The sequence below is a fragment of the Nicotiana tomentosiformis genome, chromosome 9 (assembly GCF_000390325.3).
Source record: "Nicotiana tomentosiformis chromosome 9, ASM39032v3, whole genome shotgun sequence".
In the NCBI taxonomy this organism is placed as follows: Eukaryota; Viridiplantae; Streptophyta; class Magnoliopsida; order Solanales; family Solanaceae; genus Nicotiana; species Nicotiana tomentosiformis.
Window position 1 is genome coordinate 38,438,226 of NC_090820.1, and position 15,787 is coordinate 38,454,012.

At 36.6% G+C, this 15,787-nt stretch overlaps 1 protein-coding gene across 2 annotated transcripts; it reads right to left on the bottom strand.

The window, feature by feature from the left end:
• Positions 1-348: 348 nt before the first annotated feature.
• On the bottom strand, positions 349-15,025 carry LOC104102621 (UPF0613 protein PB24D3.06c). 2 transcript variants are annotated; one of them, XM_009610382.4, is made up of 9 exons: positions 14,679-15,025; positions 5,606-5,682; positions 4,762-4,867; positions 2,927-3,019; positions 2,735-2,800; positions 1,921-2,066; positions 1,150-1,258; positions 836-900; positions 349-729 (listed from the first exon to the last, which is right to left on the bottom strand). In XM_009610382.4, exons 1-9 carry the CDS (start codon positions 14,889-14,891, stop codon positions 582-584), a joined length of 1,023 nt encoding a protein of 340 aa, XP_009608677.1. In that variant the 5' UTR covers positions 14,892-15,025; the 3' UTR covers positions 349-581. The 2 variants fall into 2 exon arrangements, with proteins under 2 accessions (XP_009608677.1, XP_070042272.1); XM_070186171.1 differs by lacking the exon at positions 14,679-15,025 and adding an exon at positions 6,373-6,512.
• Positions 15,026-15,787: the final 762 nt, after the last annotated feature.

Here is a 15,787-nt window from a genome sequence, read left to right on the forward strand (position 1 = left end):
CTCGCATTGTAACCCTAGCATATCGGAAACAACCTCTCTATCTTCTCAAGGTAGGGGTAAAGTCTGCGTGCTCACTACCCTCCCCAAATCCTACTTGGATTTGTTGGTATTGTTGTTGTAATCCTAGTATAACTAGTTCATAAGCCAAACGATCCCTTAAAAACTATCCCTTTACACGGAAGGTATCCAAGCTAGAAACTAGACACAACAAATAGTAAACTACCAATCAAATGTACATGTCAAATAATTAAAGTACAATTGTGCTCTCTTTCCAGAATAAATATACAAGACAGAACAACCTTTTACCATGAAATATTCAAATCTAAGAATCCAGCATTATCTCCAATAGAAGGATAAATATTCAATCTCCATTGCTAATTTCCAATCTTGCGAAAAATCAATTCCAAAATTCATGACAAAGAATGGAAAAAAATGATACGTTCTTCTAGACTACCATTCACTAGGTAAAGACAATATTATACTTTTCCTCATTCTGAAGTGTACATGTAACTGATAGGATACATAGAAATAAAGAATGTAAAGGCAAAATATAATTCATTGAAGTTGCAGGATCAACCCGTTTAGTTCCATGGATCATCCCACCCGCTCGGACCTTCTCGCTTGACGAAGCTCATTATGGCTTCAACAGCTTCAGCAACTCTGTTAGATAGAGAATGGTTCCCATGTTCAATTTCAACTTTTTCAGCACCACCCATTGCTCTACACAATCTGCACCAAGTTCAAAATGCATAGGCAACTATGGTCAAGTAACCGTGAGGACAAATGTATAAGAACAAGAACACACAAAAAGGTCTGCAAAAGGTTTTGTGCTTGCCTATCAACCAACGCTTTCTTATCAACATAATCTGGAACGTACTCGTCACCCATGGAAAATATAACCTGCAGAGAATAGGTGAGAATCAGAACCTGCCATTTTGTCCTTGTAAACAGATTGAAATTTCTAGGCCTATGTGGAAAATGTCAAAAGGGACATTTTATCCAGGAAATTCACCATGTCTGTTTCTTTCTTTTGCCATGTAACACGCTTAAAAAGTAACAAAAATTGCTCGGACCTAAACTAAAGTCTTTCTACAGAGTAAACTAAAAGGAAAATTAGCTTTTGAAAATTGAAGGGACTTTGTTCTCAACCTGACAAGGAGTGTTAGACATGTGCCCAAGTCTTTGCTTCAGCTGGTCATCACTAAAGTCAGAACTGAACAAGTCGTCCTCGCCATTGTATGCGCAAAGTGAGTGATATCTGTCAAAAACATCATTATTAGGAAGGCAACCATGTGTAGAAAAGAGTAAGCAAAGACTTGAGATTCCAAACAAGAAATCCAACTTCTTGTTCAGACCTCTATCATATCTATGATGGCCTTCTTTTCTGATATCGTATATGCCAGAGAATCCACTTATGCCTCAGTGGAAGAACTCCGCTAAAAGTTTCTGAAGGACCTCTTCATTGTGAGGCATTTTCCACGTCATCCTCAATATCTTGCCTTATTATAAAATTCCAGTTGAACGAATAGAAGGGAAAGGTGTCTTTATTGCAATTAATTCACGGTTTTTATTTGATAATTATTGTTCATTATCATAACTTCGTAATTGTAATAAACTAACTTGGAGCGTGCTTTTTAATGCATATAATTGACCTTTTTTTTTCTTTTTTTCTTTTTTTCTTTTCAACTATGCTGTGACTATGCTTTTCCTGAGCCTAAGGTCTATCGGAAACCAACTCTCTACCTCCACAAGGTAGGGATAAGGTCTCCGTACATACTACCCTCCCCCGTGGGATTACACTGGATTTTTCGTAGTTGTTGTAGTTGACCTCCTTTGAATTAAGATTCAGTAGAAACCATGATCATGAAGTGGTAGAGTGCAGTATACGGGAAAGTAACTGGACTACACCATCGTCCTTACCTAAATGCAGTAATTGGGGCATCTGGATTTGCCTTCCTTGGCATTAACTCTGATTCACGACCTTCACTTATCATGTTTGAGGCCAAATCAATCATAGAAGCAGTATCAGGAAGAGTGGCTTTGTATTCTCGATCGCTAACTGGAGCCTGAAAAGCCAAAAGAACATTATGGTTGATGCTGAAAGCAGCACAATACCCAGATTACATAAAGTTGGCCGCATAATAGTAGCTATGAGAACACAGATACTATTCCAAACGCTGTCTCCATATTCACCACGCTTAAGACTGATCTCTCAAGATAAGATTACACTGCCAGCTTGATTCTCTCTCAGAAGAAAAGCACCTGAACTCTCATAATTGAATGTCAGTTAAACGCCAGTAACTGACCGCAACAATTATATTTTCCTCCTTCCCGTCTCACCATTATATTTTCATCACCCCCCCCCCCCCCCACGCACACACATACACATTAACTGCAAAACTCAAACAGCATATGACTTTGAAGACCGCCTTAACTCCATTCGAACTAAATGTAGGTCATTCACCAGTAACTGCAAGAGTCACATATCAGGTATGAAGTAATAAAGATATCTAAGAGGCAAAATCTTGTCCGTTTTACAAATTTCTCCTCACTAAAGAAAGACGGAGATTTGGATAAACCATTAGAGCTCAAAGGACCATATCCATTGCATGTGCTATCATGAGCATTGAGGTACAGTAAGTTAGCACATTCAGCTAAAATGGTAGGAAGCATGTACTGAACTTATTTGTATCAAAAGAGGCAACTTAAACTACAATTTTTAAGCAGGTATTACCTGCAATATGGCTGCACGTACTGCTCTGGAGCATGCAGCATTTGTGCGCATGTAATACACTATATCCTGTATACAAATGGAGAAAGTCAGTTTCCTCTATCCTCATGTTTCGTGCATAATGATATTACATGCTTTTTTTACTGGAGTAGCATCAAATGTTCGATTTGTCCATTCAATGAAATAAATACCTACCTGACAGCCAGTGCTGTGCCCAAGTAGTACCACACCTTCAGAATCTTCCTTGTTTATCAAGTAACTTATCAACCGATCAAGCTCCGTTGCGTCCTTTAGAAATTCACGGAGGTAGAAGGAAGTTAAGCTCACAAACACAAGCAAAAAGAGGAATAGCTCTAAACAAGCAGATCCAAAGGTTTATGCTCCCAAAACAGGAAACATTATTGAGTGTGGTAAATATATAAACGCAATATTTTGAATGCACAAGTGTTAGGACGTCAAACATAGACATAAGAACATGCTCTTTTGAAAACCAAAATGAAGACTAAAATAGGAAAATAATCATTAATACAAAAGCAGATCTGGGACACGACAATTTCACAAGAAATGAGGCTTGACATTTGTGTAAAACATATAGGGGCATGCAAGGTTTAACGTTTTATAGGTATATATATGACACCATAAATTGGTACAAAATCATTATTTTTTATGACGATGGTGTTCGGGCCAGCTTGTACACCTCGACTATTCCACCAGGTACCTGCTACCTCCCACCAGCACAGGTACTAGGTAACTCCGCTTACCGAGGTTTAGGAAGATAGAAAGAAATCACCTAGTGATTTTTGCCTCCGATGGGATTTGAACCTGAAACCTCGTGGTTCTCTTCCCACTTCATTGACCAATAGGCCACAACCTTGGGTGCTTGGTATAGAATCATATGTAAGCCTTGTGCTGTTGTAGATCATTCTTCCTTCTTTCCTTTTTTTTTTTTTTTTTGGTGGTGGGGAATGGGATAGAGGTTTGTTCTCATACCATTTATCCCAACCTTGTGTTCCCCCTCTTCCAAGAGGGCCTAATTTATAATTTATGATCTATTGTTCAAAAAATTGCCACTGACCAACATGCTGAATTTAATCATTTGAAGGAGAATAACATCTTTTGGTCAAGTTCCATGCACTTCTGAATGAGAGTATATAGAAGAACTGGCAGCAACCTTTCCAGTTATATGACAAGTATAGGAAAGTGAGGGTGATAGCCATGTTAAAGCACTAATTTAGATGAAGATGGAGCTGTATGGGGGTTTAAACAATCCAACAGGAATTTCCAATTAGTGTTCCTCAAACCTTAACAACTACAAACACCATTCCAACATTTTCAATTCATTAAAAACTTCAGCGAGTAAAGATCCCAAAGCAACTGCCTTAAAATCATTTGAAGCAAATCTTAGCTTAAGTTCCATGTCCGAGAGATATAGGAGTTATTATGTGATCTATTCCTTTTTCTCAAACATAATTTCTCTTTGATTTCCAGCCTTGCAAACAGAGTAAATTGTCTCTAGTCCAGCTCCTTCTATATCCTTTTGACCTTAAAACTGTGTCAAGCCCTTACCCATCATAAATCCTTTATGATTAAGGAACTTCAAACAAGTTTCGGTATCAAAACTTCTGAAAAACAAACCACGAGCAAATTTGCACTGAATTATGATGTCTTCCGGCTGTACAAGACATCCTTGAAATTGCACAAACTTAAGTTTTTCTGGAACAGGATTGCACAATTTAAGCTTTTCCTTCTTTAAAAGTCTTTATTGTTTTCAGGGGAAGGCATATATAAGAACATGTTTCTATGGACCTGCGTAAATGCAAGATGCTTTGTTCACCGGGCTGCCCTTTATTTTTCTTCTTTCTATGGCCTAAATGAGTTGAGAGAGATTGTAACATTTACCTTTCACAGTACATGATCAATGATGGAATAACCTAATAAGCATGTCAAGAATCTACATATCAGATCTAGTACTCTACATATCAGTGAGAACAGTTTGAATATACGTGGAAAGAGGAGGCAGAGATTTTTACTTTTCTCAAGCTTGACGTTCCATATCCACTATAAGATGATGAAAGTAGAAACTGAACCAATGACCATTTTTCTTTATCCAAAGCAATAGCCAGAGGCTCCAAGTAACTGCAATAATGGAGATCATCAAGTTTAATAACCACAAAAGACAAAAGAAGTAGAAAGGGCTATCAAGAGTATATTTGATGATTTTGCTGCTTGACGTGGGAGAGCTTTGTGGATTTAACGTCATTAACTTTCATTCTCTTTATTTTTGGTTCCTTTATCTTCTTTTTTGTGTGCGCGTTCAGCCTTGTAGAAAGGACTCCAACTCTTGTTCGAACCAATATAAGCATACAGATAAAATAATTTGTTATGTGTATTGCAGAACGGTCACTATTAACTATACCCTCAGAACCCCCCCCCCCCCCCCCCAAAAAAAAAAAAAAAAAAAAAGAAGACAAAGGCAGAACCACATTAGAAAAGGAAAAGTCAAAAGGACCAAGGGCAAGTAGCAGCAGATTTAAATACAGTTTTGGGGAATAGGTTGCAGAAAAAGAATTTCAAGGTAATCGCTGAGGACCTCAGTCCAATAAATTCATGATTATGGAAAATGCAAAATCTTCGACAAGTCATTTGAATTGAGCCAAGTCAAATAAGGAACAGTTCGAAAAGAAAATCATTTTTTCTTTCTTTGATAAGCCAGTTCGAAAAGAAAGATCTTCAATATATTTTGAACACCCTTAATCCAGACTATGAACAAAAAAGTGAAAAAAGAAAACAAAACATGGAGAAGGGAATGAGAAAAGAGGAAGAGAGGGTAGATGGGTGAGAGGGATGTTTAAACCAATATAACAAGATACTTACTCAGTAGCTAAAAATCCATCCGTTAGTCCACCTATGAAAATGACCTGTTGTTTATAATCACCCGTTTTAAAAGCAACCTGCAAGAAATTGAAGGCATCATGTTAGAGAATTGAGTACATAAGAGTAAATGGCATTGGAAGTCCTTGAAGTTTTTGATTCTATAATTACTTGCTTAAATTGAAAATTTTTCCCTCTGTTCCCTACACATTGTCTTTTAGCAAGCTGCCAAGCTTTAGGTGGAGAAGGGGAATGATCAGAATGTTTCTCCACTGTGCATTCTTCAATTTGACAGGCAATAGAAGGACAGAAACCTCTAACTTATTGAGAAAAGGGATTCGAGGAGAAAAATAGCAACATAAGGCAGTTTGGTTCTGTATTTTGTGTTTGATTGTTTTAGGTTTAATTCTTGATTGGTCATAATCTTCCCTCGAGTTATGATCTGTGTCCCTATATAAAAAACATGTTCCAGTCAAGATAATGTTTGATGGAAATAACACTCCACTGGCTAGAAGGACCAGTTATGAGCACAAATAAATGTTGAAGGATTAACGTGAGCAAATCCAGACTGCTTTAGAGACAGTGATTGAAAAAGCGAGAGCTTCGTCGCGACCCATCACTTTTCTGACCCTGAAGCGAATCGATTTACAAAAGCGAGCGCTTCAATACGAAGCGAAGCGAAAAAAGCGATCACTTCATTTAAATGGGTCAATTTTAAATTTAAAAAAAAGATTGGGTCTTTTTTTTATTATACAAACATAGACCCCAACCAAAAGCGAAGACATTTCTTCTTCTTCTTCCATCGAGCATCGACTGCTGCTGCTGCTGCTAGGGTTTGCTGCTCCAGCCTCCAGGTCATTTTTCTTCCTTCTTCTTTTCTTCTCTCTTCTTCCCGTCGAGGCGTCGACTGCTGCTCACTGCTTGGGCAGGCAGCAGTCTTTTTTTTCTTATTATTTAGCCTTTATTTATTAATTTTTGTGTGTATTTCAGTTTCTAAACTTAATTATTACGTTTTGAAACTGATTTCAGTATATTAAACTTAATTATTATATTGTTTTCAGTTTTTTTCCTTTTTCTTTGAAATGTTACTGATTTGAGTTATTAAATTTAATAAGGTGTTGCTGATTCCAGTTATAATATATATGTTATATTTCATTATGTTTGATTTTCTTATATCTTAATAGGGATTTAAAATGTCTCAAAGTTTGAAAGAGAAAGACCCAGCTTGGTGATAAAGTTAATGAGAAGAATAGTACAAATGTTATATGCAAGTTTTGTAACAAGATTACCACGGGGAGAATTTATCGCTTTAAATTCCATCTTATTGGTGGCGATAGTGTTACACCCCATGTTTTCGTACATGAAAGTATGCCATAAGTGAATTGATGAAAGCTCGGGAATGAGATGTTACATCCCGCATTTTCGGACGTTAAGGTTTCGTCGTAAAGTTAATCGACGCAAGCTCGGGAATGAGATTATTTTGAGGTTACAAGTATTATAATATTTCAAACAAGGCATAAGTAAATTCGTAAAGGTGAGAGGGTAAGCAAATCGAAGAAAATAAATTTCGTCGAAGTTTGACATTTTGGGATAAAATATGGCCCGAGCTAAAATACCCGGTATTTATGGACTAGTACCATACAAAGTACCACATGGCCATGATAGTGAGGTGTATAAGGTATGCTAAAAATGAGCAATATTTTAAGTAATTTGGGATAATTCTTAATCATGTGGATAATTGGTTAATTATTGATTAGTGGGAGATTAACTAGTTAATTAAGGATTAGTGAGTAATTAATTAAGACTTTGGGGATAAGGCTTAAGGGTCCTAAACGTGGCAGCCACCCCCTTAACAATAATATGACTCTTAAAAGGTCTTGCAAGATGTCAAAATTTTGAAGATGTGGTTAGTCACCACTTGAAGTGGGCCCACATTCCATTCAAGCTCACTTTAAGATTTGAGACCATTTGGCTTCATTTTAGTCTCTTAAAAATTCCAGGAGATGCAAACTAATTGTTCTTTCCATAAGGAACTTGCAGTAGACCATAATTGAAAAAAATCATAGTACTTTCATACCCCAGTACCAAATTACCACGGTGGAGCAATTAGTAGGCGTTGGATTTATGTTACTATTGTGAAATTTTGCAATATTAAGGGAGTACGGTGTAATCTTTCTCAAGAGAATCGACTCAGGTATGTTAAGGCTATCCCTTATTTCTTTTGGCATGATCCATACGACACAAATGAAACGAGAAAATGCACAATTTCCATACATGACTCTATTCATAAAAATATTAGAGATGCTTATGTTCTTGATTCCCCACGTGTCATATTATTTTATCATCTGTTCATGGGTCTCAGAAAATACGTAAGTTGATAAAGTTTATTTCATGATATTAATCAAAGGCAAAATGGTCTTATAACACTCCGAAAGATTTTATTGACGTACTTCTCATGCATTGCATTCATTTACATTGACCCATGACCAGATGGCGTTATATACGCGTATATATGTATATTATATGTATATGGGATATGGGAAAAGGTTACGCGTTATATACGCACCACCACCTGATCAGCTGGTATACGTTGATGATTTTGCCCACAATGGCCAAGATGATATGATGGGATGCCCTCAGAGGCCTGATGATGTTATGAAACATGTACCTATGCACGACATGACATTCATACGCATATGCATGACACTAAGTATTTCATGATTTACCGAGTTATCCAGACTTACAGGTTGAGTCATTTACTCTATATTTCTTCCATGTCTGTTATGTACTTATTAATGTGCCTTACATACTCGGTACATTATTTGTACTGACGTCCCTTTTGCCTGGGAACGCTGCGTTTCATGCTCGCAGGTCCCGATAGACAGGTCGAGAGTCCTCCAAGTAGGCTATCAGCTCAGCGAAAAATGTTGGTGCGCTCCATTTGCTCCGGAGTTACTTATTTGGTCAGTATAATTAGGACATGTATTGATTGGTATGGCGGGGCTCAGTCCCGACCTTTATGATACTTATGTACTCTTAGAGGCTTGTAGACAGATGTCATGTATACGCATACTTGTATGGCCTTGTCGGTCTATGTTTAGAGTTTATAAATGATCATGTTGGCCTATTAGACCAGTATGTCACGTGTATATGATGATGTAATAAGAAAGATACGTTACGTTGGTACTCGGTTGAGTAAGGTACCGGGTGCCCATCGGTTTGGGTCGTGACAGATAGAAATGTCACAAGTTGTCCGAAATGCCCGCCGGAGGTGAGGGAGGAAATAAAGAATTTTGATGAGAAGAAAGAGCTAAAACATCAAATGAGTCATTAACTATTTGTGACCAATCTTGATGATGATATGGAAGAAGGTGACGCTGCTAATTTGTCACTTCCAACAAAACGGGAAAGAGATGCAATCTCTTCAAGCAATGGATCAATGGGTACGAGTAGGACTAAAAGTCCTATAGATTGTTATTTCCCAAAGAAGCCAGAAGCAAAGAGCGGTGGAAAAGATTTGCAAGAAATTGCCAAGGACATTTTAAGGGATCGTGCAATTAAAGCTTTTGCACGATGGGTCTATAATGCAGGGCTACCATTCAATTGTGTCAACTATACTGGCACTTTTGGAGACTTTATTGAGGCCGTTGGTCAATATGAACCTGGAATGAAGCCCCTCACTTATCATGAAATCATAGGTCCTTATCTAAATAAGGAAGAAAATGAGACCAATAAAATTATGGAGAAACATAAAGTTGTATGGAACAAGTATGGATGCTCCATTATGATGGATAAGTGGACGACAGGAACTGGGAAAATGATTATTAATGTGTCGGTAAATTCTCCCAAGGGAAGTTTGTTTCTTGAGTCTATTGATGCTAGCGACGCGTCCACTGACCACAATAAAATGTTCGCCTTGTTTCAGAACATCATTGAAAAGATTGATCCAAGCAATGTTGTTCAAGTGGTCACTGATAATGCGAGTAAAAATATTAAAGCGGGTGGTATGGAAACTGGGCAAAGAAAGCAGGAGGGAAAGAAGCTGCACGCAAGATGTCTTCACAAAGAAAATACGCTCCTTGCACCATACCACCCGCTTTAATATTTTCACTCGCATTATCAGTGACCACTTGAACAACATGGCTTGTGCCAATCTTTTCAATAATGTTCTGAAACAAGGCAAACATTTTGATGTGGTCAGTGGACGCGTCGCTAGCATCAATAGACTCAAGAAACAAACTTCCCTTGGAAAAATTTACCAACACATTAATAATCATTTTCCCAATTCTTGCCGTCCACTTATCCATCATAATGGAGCATCCATACTTATTCCATACAACTTTATGTTCCTCCACAATTTTATTGGTCTCCTTTTCTTCCTTATTTAGATAAGGACCTACGATTTCATGATAAGTGGGGGGCTTCATTCCAGGTCCATATTGACCAACAGCCTCAATAAAGTCTCCAAAAGTGTCAGTATAGTTGACACAATTGAAGGGGAGCCCTGCATCATAGACCCATCGTGCAAAAGCTTTAACTACGTGATCCCTTAAAATGTTCTTGGCAATTTTTGTAAGTCTTTTCCACCGCTCTTTGCTTCTGGCTTCTTTGGGAAATAACAATCTATAGGACCTTTAGTCCTACTCATACCCGTCAATCCATGGCTTAAAGAGATTGCATCTATTCGCCGTTTTGTTTGAAGTGACAAATTAACAGCTTCACCTTCTTTCCATATCATCATCATCATCATCAAGATTGGTCACAAATGGTTGATGACTCGTTTGATATTTTAGTTCTTTTACCCTCCCCAGATCCCACGTGTGGGATTGCACTGGGTTTGTTGTTGTTGTTGTTGTTGTTCTCAACAAAATTCTTTATTTCCTCCCTCACCTCCGGCGGGCATTTCGGACAACTTTTGACGTTTTTATCGCCACCAATAAGATGGAATTTAAAGCGATAAATTTCCCCCTTGTAATCTTGTTGCAGAACTTGCATATAACATTTGTATTATTCTTCTCATTAACTTTATCGCCATATCGCCAAGCCGGGTCTTTCTCTTTCGAACTTTAGAACATTTTTAATCCCTATTAAGATATAAGAAAAACAAACATAATGAACAAACTGAAAATATATATATAAGAACAAACTGAATATATATATATATATAAAACTGAAATCAGCAACACCTTAATTAAATTAAATTTAATAACTGAAATCAGTAATATTTCAAAGAAAAAGAAAAAAAATTGAAAAATAAAATATAATAATTAAGTTTAATATACTAAAATCAGCAAAGAAACAACATTTCAAAATATAATAATTAAGTTTATAAACTGAAATACACACAAATTAATAAATAAAGGCTATATAAGAAGAATAAAAGGAAAGAAAGAAAAAAAAGACTGTTGCTTGCTCTAGCAGTGAGCAGCAGTCGACGCCTCGACCGGAAGAAGAAGAAAGAAGAGAGAAAAAAAGGAGAAGAAGAAGAAAGAAGAAAGAAGAAAAAAAAGAAGGAAGAAAAATTACATGGAGGCTGGAGCAGCGAACCCTAGCAGCAACAGTCGATACTCGATGGAAGAAGAAGCAGAAATGTCTTCACTTTGGGTTGGAGTCTATGTTTTGTATAATAAAAAAAGACCCAATCTTTTTTTAAAAAGCAATTGACCCATTTGAATAAACCGATCGCTTTTTTCGCTTCGCTTTTCTACGTCGCTTCTTGCTTCAAGTATTGAAGCGCTCGCTTTTGTAAATCGATTCGCTTCAGGGTCAGAAAAGCAATGGGTCGTCGCCTCGCGCCGCCTCTCGCTTAAAGCGACGAAGCGCTCGCTTTTTCAAACACTGAGTAGAACCAGTTCAACAACCAATATTGACAATAACAAGATAGAAATTTATGACCTGATTGTAAGAACCTTTCTCTATGCATGGATGTGCAAGCAAAAAGGTAAATAGCAAAAAACCCATCATCTGTAGAAGTAACTCAAGATGTCTTCACAAAGCAAATACAGTCATGAAGAGACACTCGTGCACAAATGTCAGATTTAGACACTTAGCTCAATTGTCGAATGATCATGAAGAGACACTCGTGCACAAATGTCAGATTTAGACACTTCTTAGCTCAATTGTCGAATGATGTTCAAGTAAACAACTTCTGTTATTAAATTTTCAGCTTAACACACTGTTCGTTCACTTTTCTTTATGGGCCCACAATTAACATGCAATGTTTCTGGTCTTTATGCCCGTGGGTATCATCTGTTTTGATCGAATGGGTCTCACTAGTTTGACTACTAAAAAGCGCATCGGAAGATAAGAATTTTCTTTTCGTTTCTTCTCCTTGTTCACATCTGATGTAGGACACATTCTGTCTCTATCCTACAAGGATACTCTTCTTCAAACTGGAGTTATACTTTTCTCCTAATAATACGCCTCACTTGGAGATCATCAAACTCCCCCCGACAACACTCCCCTCACTCTCTCTCTCTCTCTCTCCCTTTCTCTCTTTGCAACACATTGCAATTCTTTTTTTTGTTATATGTCATTGCAACTCTACCACTTGTTGGCCCGAAGTTTTTGTTTCTAAACGGCAACTACCATTAACATATCCACAAGATGTTGTAGAAATATGAATGTGAAGATGGATGTGCAGCCATAAAACATTAAACAAAAGAATAAATAATCACATAACGAATACAAGTAGCACATGTAAAGGATAAAATGAGAGAAGGTTGTCCGAGATAGTTATGCCATGTCATAGGTAGAATACCAAATACACCGGTCCATGACCATGATTGTAAAACCATGATGATTATTGTGTTAAAGGGGGTCAATGTAGACCTAAAATCGTGTGGAGAGAAGTTGTCTCGAAATCTATGGAGTTACCGATGAATAAAACACAACTAATGCACAAGATAAATTTGCAGCCACTACCAACTAGTTGGAATTAAGGCTTAATCAATTGGTATACTTCCATTCGATATGATGTTTTCCAAGATTCTTCTAGTTTATTTAGAGATTTACATACCAGTATAAAACATCGAGAGTTCCTAGCATAAGAGAACCTAATTTGTCATTACACTAAATAACGGTGGTGTTCAGGCCAACTCGTGTACTCCATACCTACTACTTCACACAGGAGATGCATCTGGTAGCTCTGTCCATCAAAGTTTAGACATATGAGAAGAAATCACCTAAATTTTTTTGCTCTATTAGAATTTAAACTGTAGTCTCTCATGGTCCATTCTAGCTTTATTGACCATTAGGTCAAGCCTTTGGCAGTAGGAACCTAAGGCTTTATTGAGTGTGGGGATGAAATGGATTCAGATGGAGCAAAATGGATATTGAGAATGCATATTGTATCATCTTGTGTTTAGTATTACAAAAAGACATCGCTCTGACGCTTAAAACGATGAAGCAATGCGAAGCTAGGAGTTATCGCTTCACGGATGAAGTAATGCGCTCTAGAGAAGTGTGCGCTTCAAACAATGATGCGCAAAATGGTCCCAACGAGAAGAGTTTGGTTCTTTAAGTTGCAAAACCGAGGAGTTGGATTTATATCGGCATTACTAAATGTTGGATAGTGAAATTAGTTATTGTAATTACAATTTGCATATTGTAGTACAAAATTCTTATATGTTTGATAATTTTTTATTTTCGGTAAATTGTGCGCTTCGTTGCATAGAAATTTGCTCTTCACTTCTTACTTTTCACTTCAAGCTTTGTGAACCTTGTCGCTTTTTTTGTACTTTTCGCCTTTAAAAAACACTGGGTGTTAATGTATAACTTCCATCTTGCCCTTTATGGTTCTAGCTATTATATCTTTCGGCCAAATGGGTATCCGATGTTTTCCCATTAAAAGGCACCTCGGTATATAAGGATTTTTAATTTCTTGTAAACTCAATGATGAACTCCTCGTACAATCTAATATATGACATGCTATGTCTGCCCCCAAAAGGGGCTCGCACTTGTGGTCAACACCCTCAGATTTACCAATGGATTGTATCTCATTTAATCAACAAAATGATAGATGAATCTGCAAAAGAGAGGCAAATTTTGTGGATTCTCCCAACATCATATGCTCATAGCATTGACCCGCTACCAAGTTTAACGTTTGGTCAATAGAATCGAAAAATGGCACATTTCACTGAATCTGAAAGGTATGGTATGAACTATGAAGTACTGCATTAGGAATTACAATAGTCTAACTACTTCCCCATAACCCTCCCTAACCTCCCCAAAACTCAAAAGCTGAATCTTTTCCATGGAACTGGAAACTCCCAGATCCAATGCAGTTAACTACTATCTGAAATTTTTTCCCAATATAATTCAAAATGTTGCGAACCTCTAGAGTCAGAGAATCACAAATTCTTAAGTACTGGTATGAACTCGTCCAAACGGAACTAAACAGAATTGATGATTCATACAGCCGACCCCAACTAGTTTGGAATTGAGGCATAGTTTGTTGCAATGAACAGTAGCTAAAGCACAATTTCCCACACACCACAATCCTTAGCACACACAAAGCTCAGATTCTTAACTCACAACGTGTAATGATATTGTTAACCAACTCAACATAAGTAACTTCCCTGCAAACAAGAATATATGTTGTTTCATTAATCTTTGAATGCCAAGTCTAACTCTCCACCCATTCCCCAAGAAATGTTTTTTTTATAAGGTCCTCCATGCCTATATAGTTGTCAGAATCATTAATCCAACTAAAAGAACTAAAGGTTAGTTAATTAACACTAATCAACTTAGGGTTAATTACCAATCTACCTTCTTGATATGCTAATGAACTAAGGTCAAGAACTCCAAAAAGCAAATTGATTTGCTTAGTTGAACTTCCACAACAAATTAGAGCACCTAGAAACTCAGTATACCTAAATTTGCTTAGAACCATACTTCATGAGTAATTTTCCATTAAATACAGTAAGCTAAAGCAAAATCTTTCCCATACATGATATACCATAATGCTTAACAAACCCAAAAACAAAAATCATTGTTTTTTTCAATTAATAGCAAATTATTAGCAAAGTCCAAATTTCACAAGAAAATAGAGAACTTTGAAAACTCAAACACAGACCTGAATTGCCTTAGGACCATACTTAAACATTACACCGCGGAACTGCTTTTTCCCAGTAATAGGACCAGCACCGGAGACACTGTCAGCACCGCCGGCTGCGGCGGCCGGATTTTTATTAGACATCTTGACCCTAGCGGAACGGCCACGAACTATGCCGGAAAACCAAGAAGACGATGAAGAAGATGAAAAAGAAGCAGAAGTTGACAGATCCATTGATTAAGCAAAAGGGTCTGGTTTCAACAAAAATAATTTCATTTTTAGATGTTTGGATTTGGTAAAAAAGTCTCCATTGATCGAAGGTTTTAAGATGATATAAGAACAGGCAGAACTGACACTACTGAGATAGTTTTGAAATTATTAATTAAAAATGGAAAAATGTTTAATTATTAGTACATGCTTTATTAAGCAAAAATGGAAAAATGTGTAAGGCGTTTACATTTATTTACTGTATTTTATAATATTAATATTATTTCTGTAATTTCTGTTATTGTTACGAATTTATTGTCTCTATCACTTCATGATTTTCTGTTATTGTTACGGATCTATTATCTCTATCAATTCAGGGTTTCTGTTGTTGTTACGAATCTATTGTTTCTATCCTTTCAGGATTTCAGGATAAGAGTAAGGTCTGCGTATATTTTATCCTTTTCAGACCCCACTAATAGAATTCATCTTTATTGTTTGTTGCTTTATTAGGCAAAGAGAGGAATAGTAGGAAATTCACAATCCAAACTCCAAGAATTATTTCTTTACCACCAAAAAAGATTAGATTTCATTTATGTAATCTATTGATAACTGTAATACCGAAAAATTAGTCGAGAATTTACAAATAATATGTTTTATCAACAGTTCTTTCTCATATATAAATATTGTCTCCGGTTTTTGATTTAGCTCTTTTCTATGTTGTTTTTAACAATCAATTATTTTGACTGACCGGTCAAATGTGCAGTTGGTTTCTTTTTAATCTAATAATCTATTTTATTTTGGGTATTTATAGTTAGTTTTTATGTGCTTATAAACTTTTTTACCTTTTTTTTTTTTTTTTTTAAATGAGGATACGTTCTCAAATCACTTTAAAATTAAAATCTTTTAATATTAAAATCTTTTAA

Excerpts from the sequence above, each read along its gene's own strand:
- LOC104102621 (XM_009610382.4), bottom strand. The coding sequence starts at position 14,891 with ATGGATCTGTCAACTTCTGCTTCTTTTTCATCTTCTTCATCGTCTTCT. Across the intron at positions 2,801-2,926 it reads GGCACAGCACTGGCTGTCAG|GATATAGTGTATTACATGCG; the intron begins GTAGGTATTTAT and ends ATTTGTATACAG. Across the intron at positions 901-1,149 it reads TGTCTAACACTCCTTGTCAG|GTTATATTTTCCATGGGTGA; the intron begins GTTGAGAACAAA and ends TATTCTCTGCAG.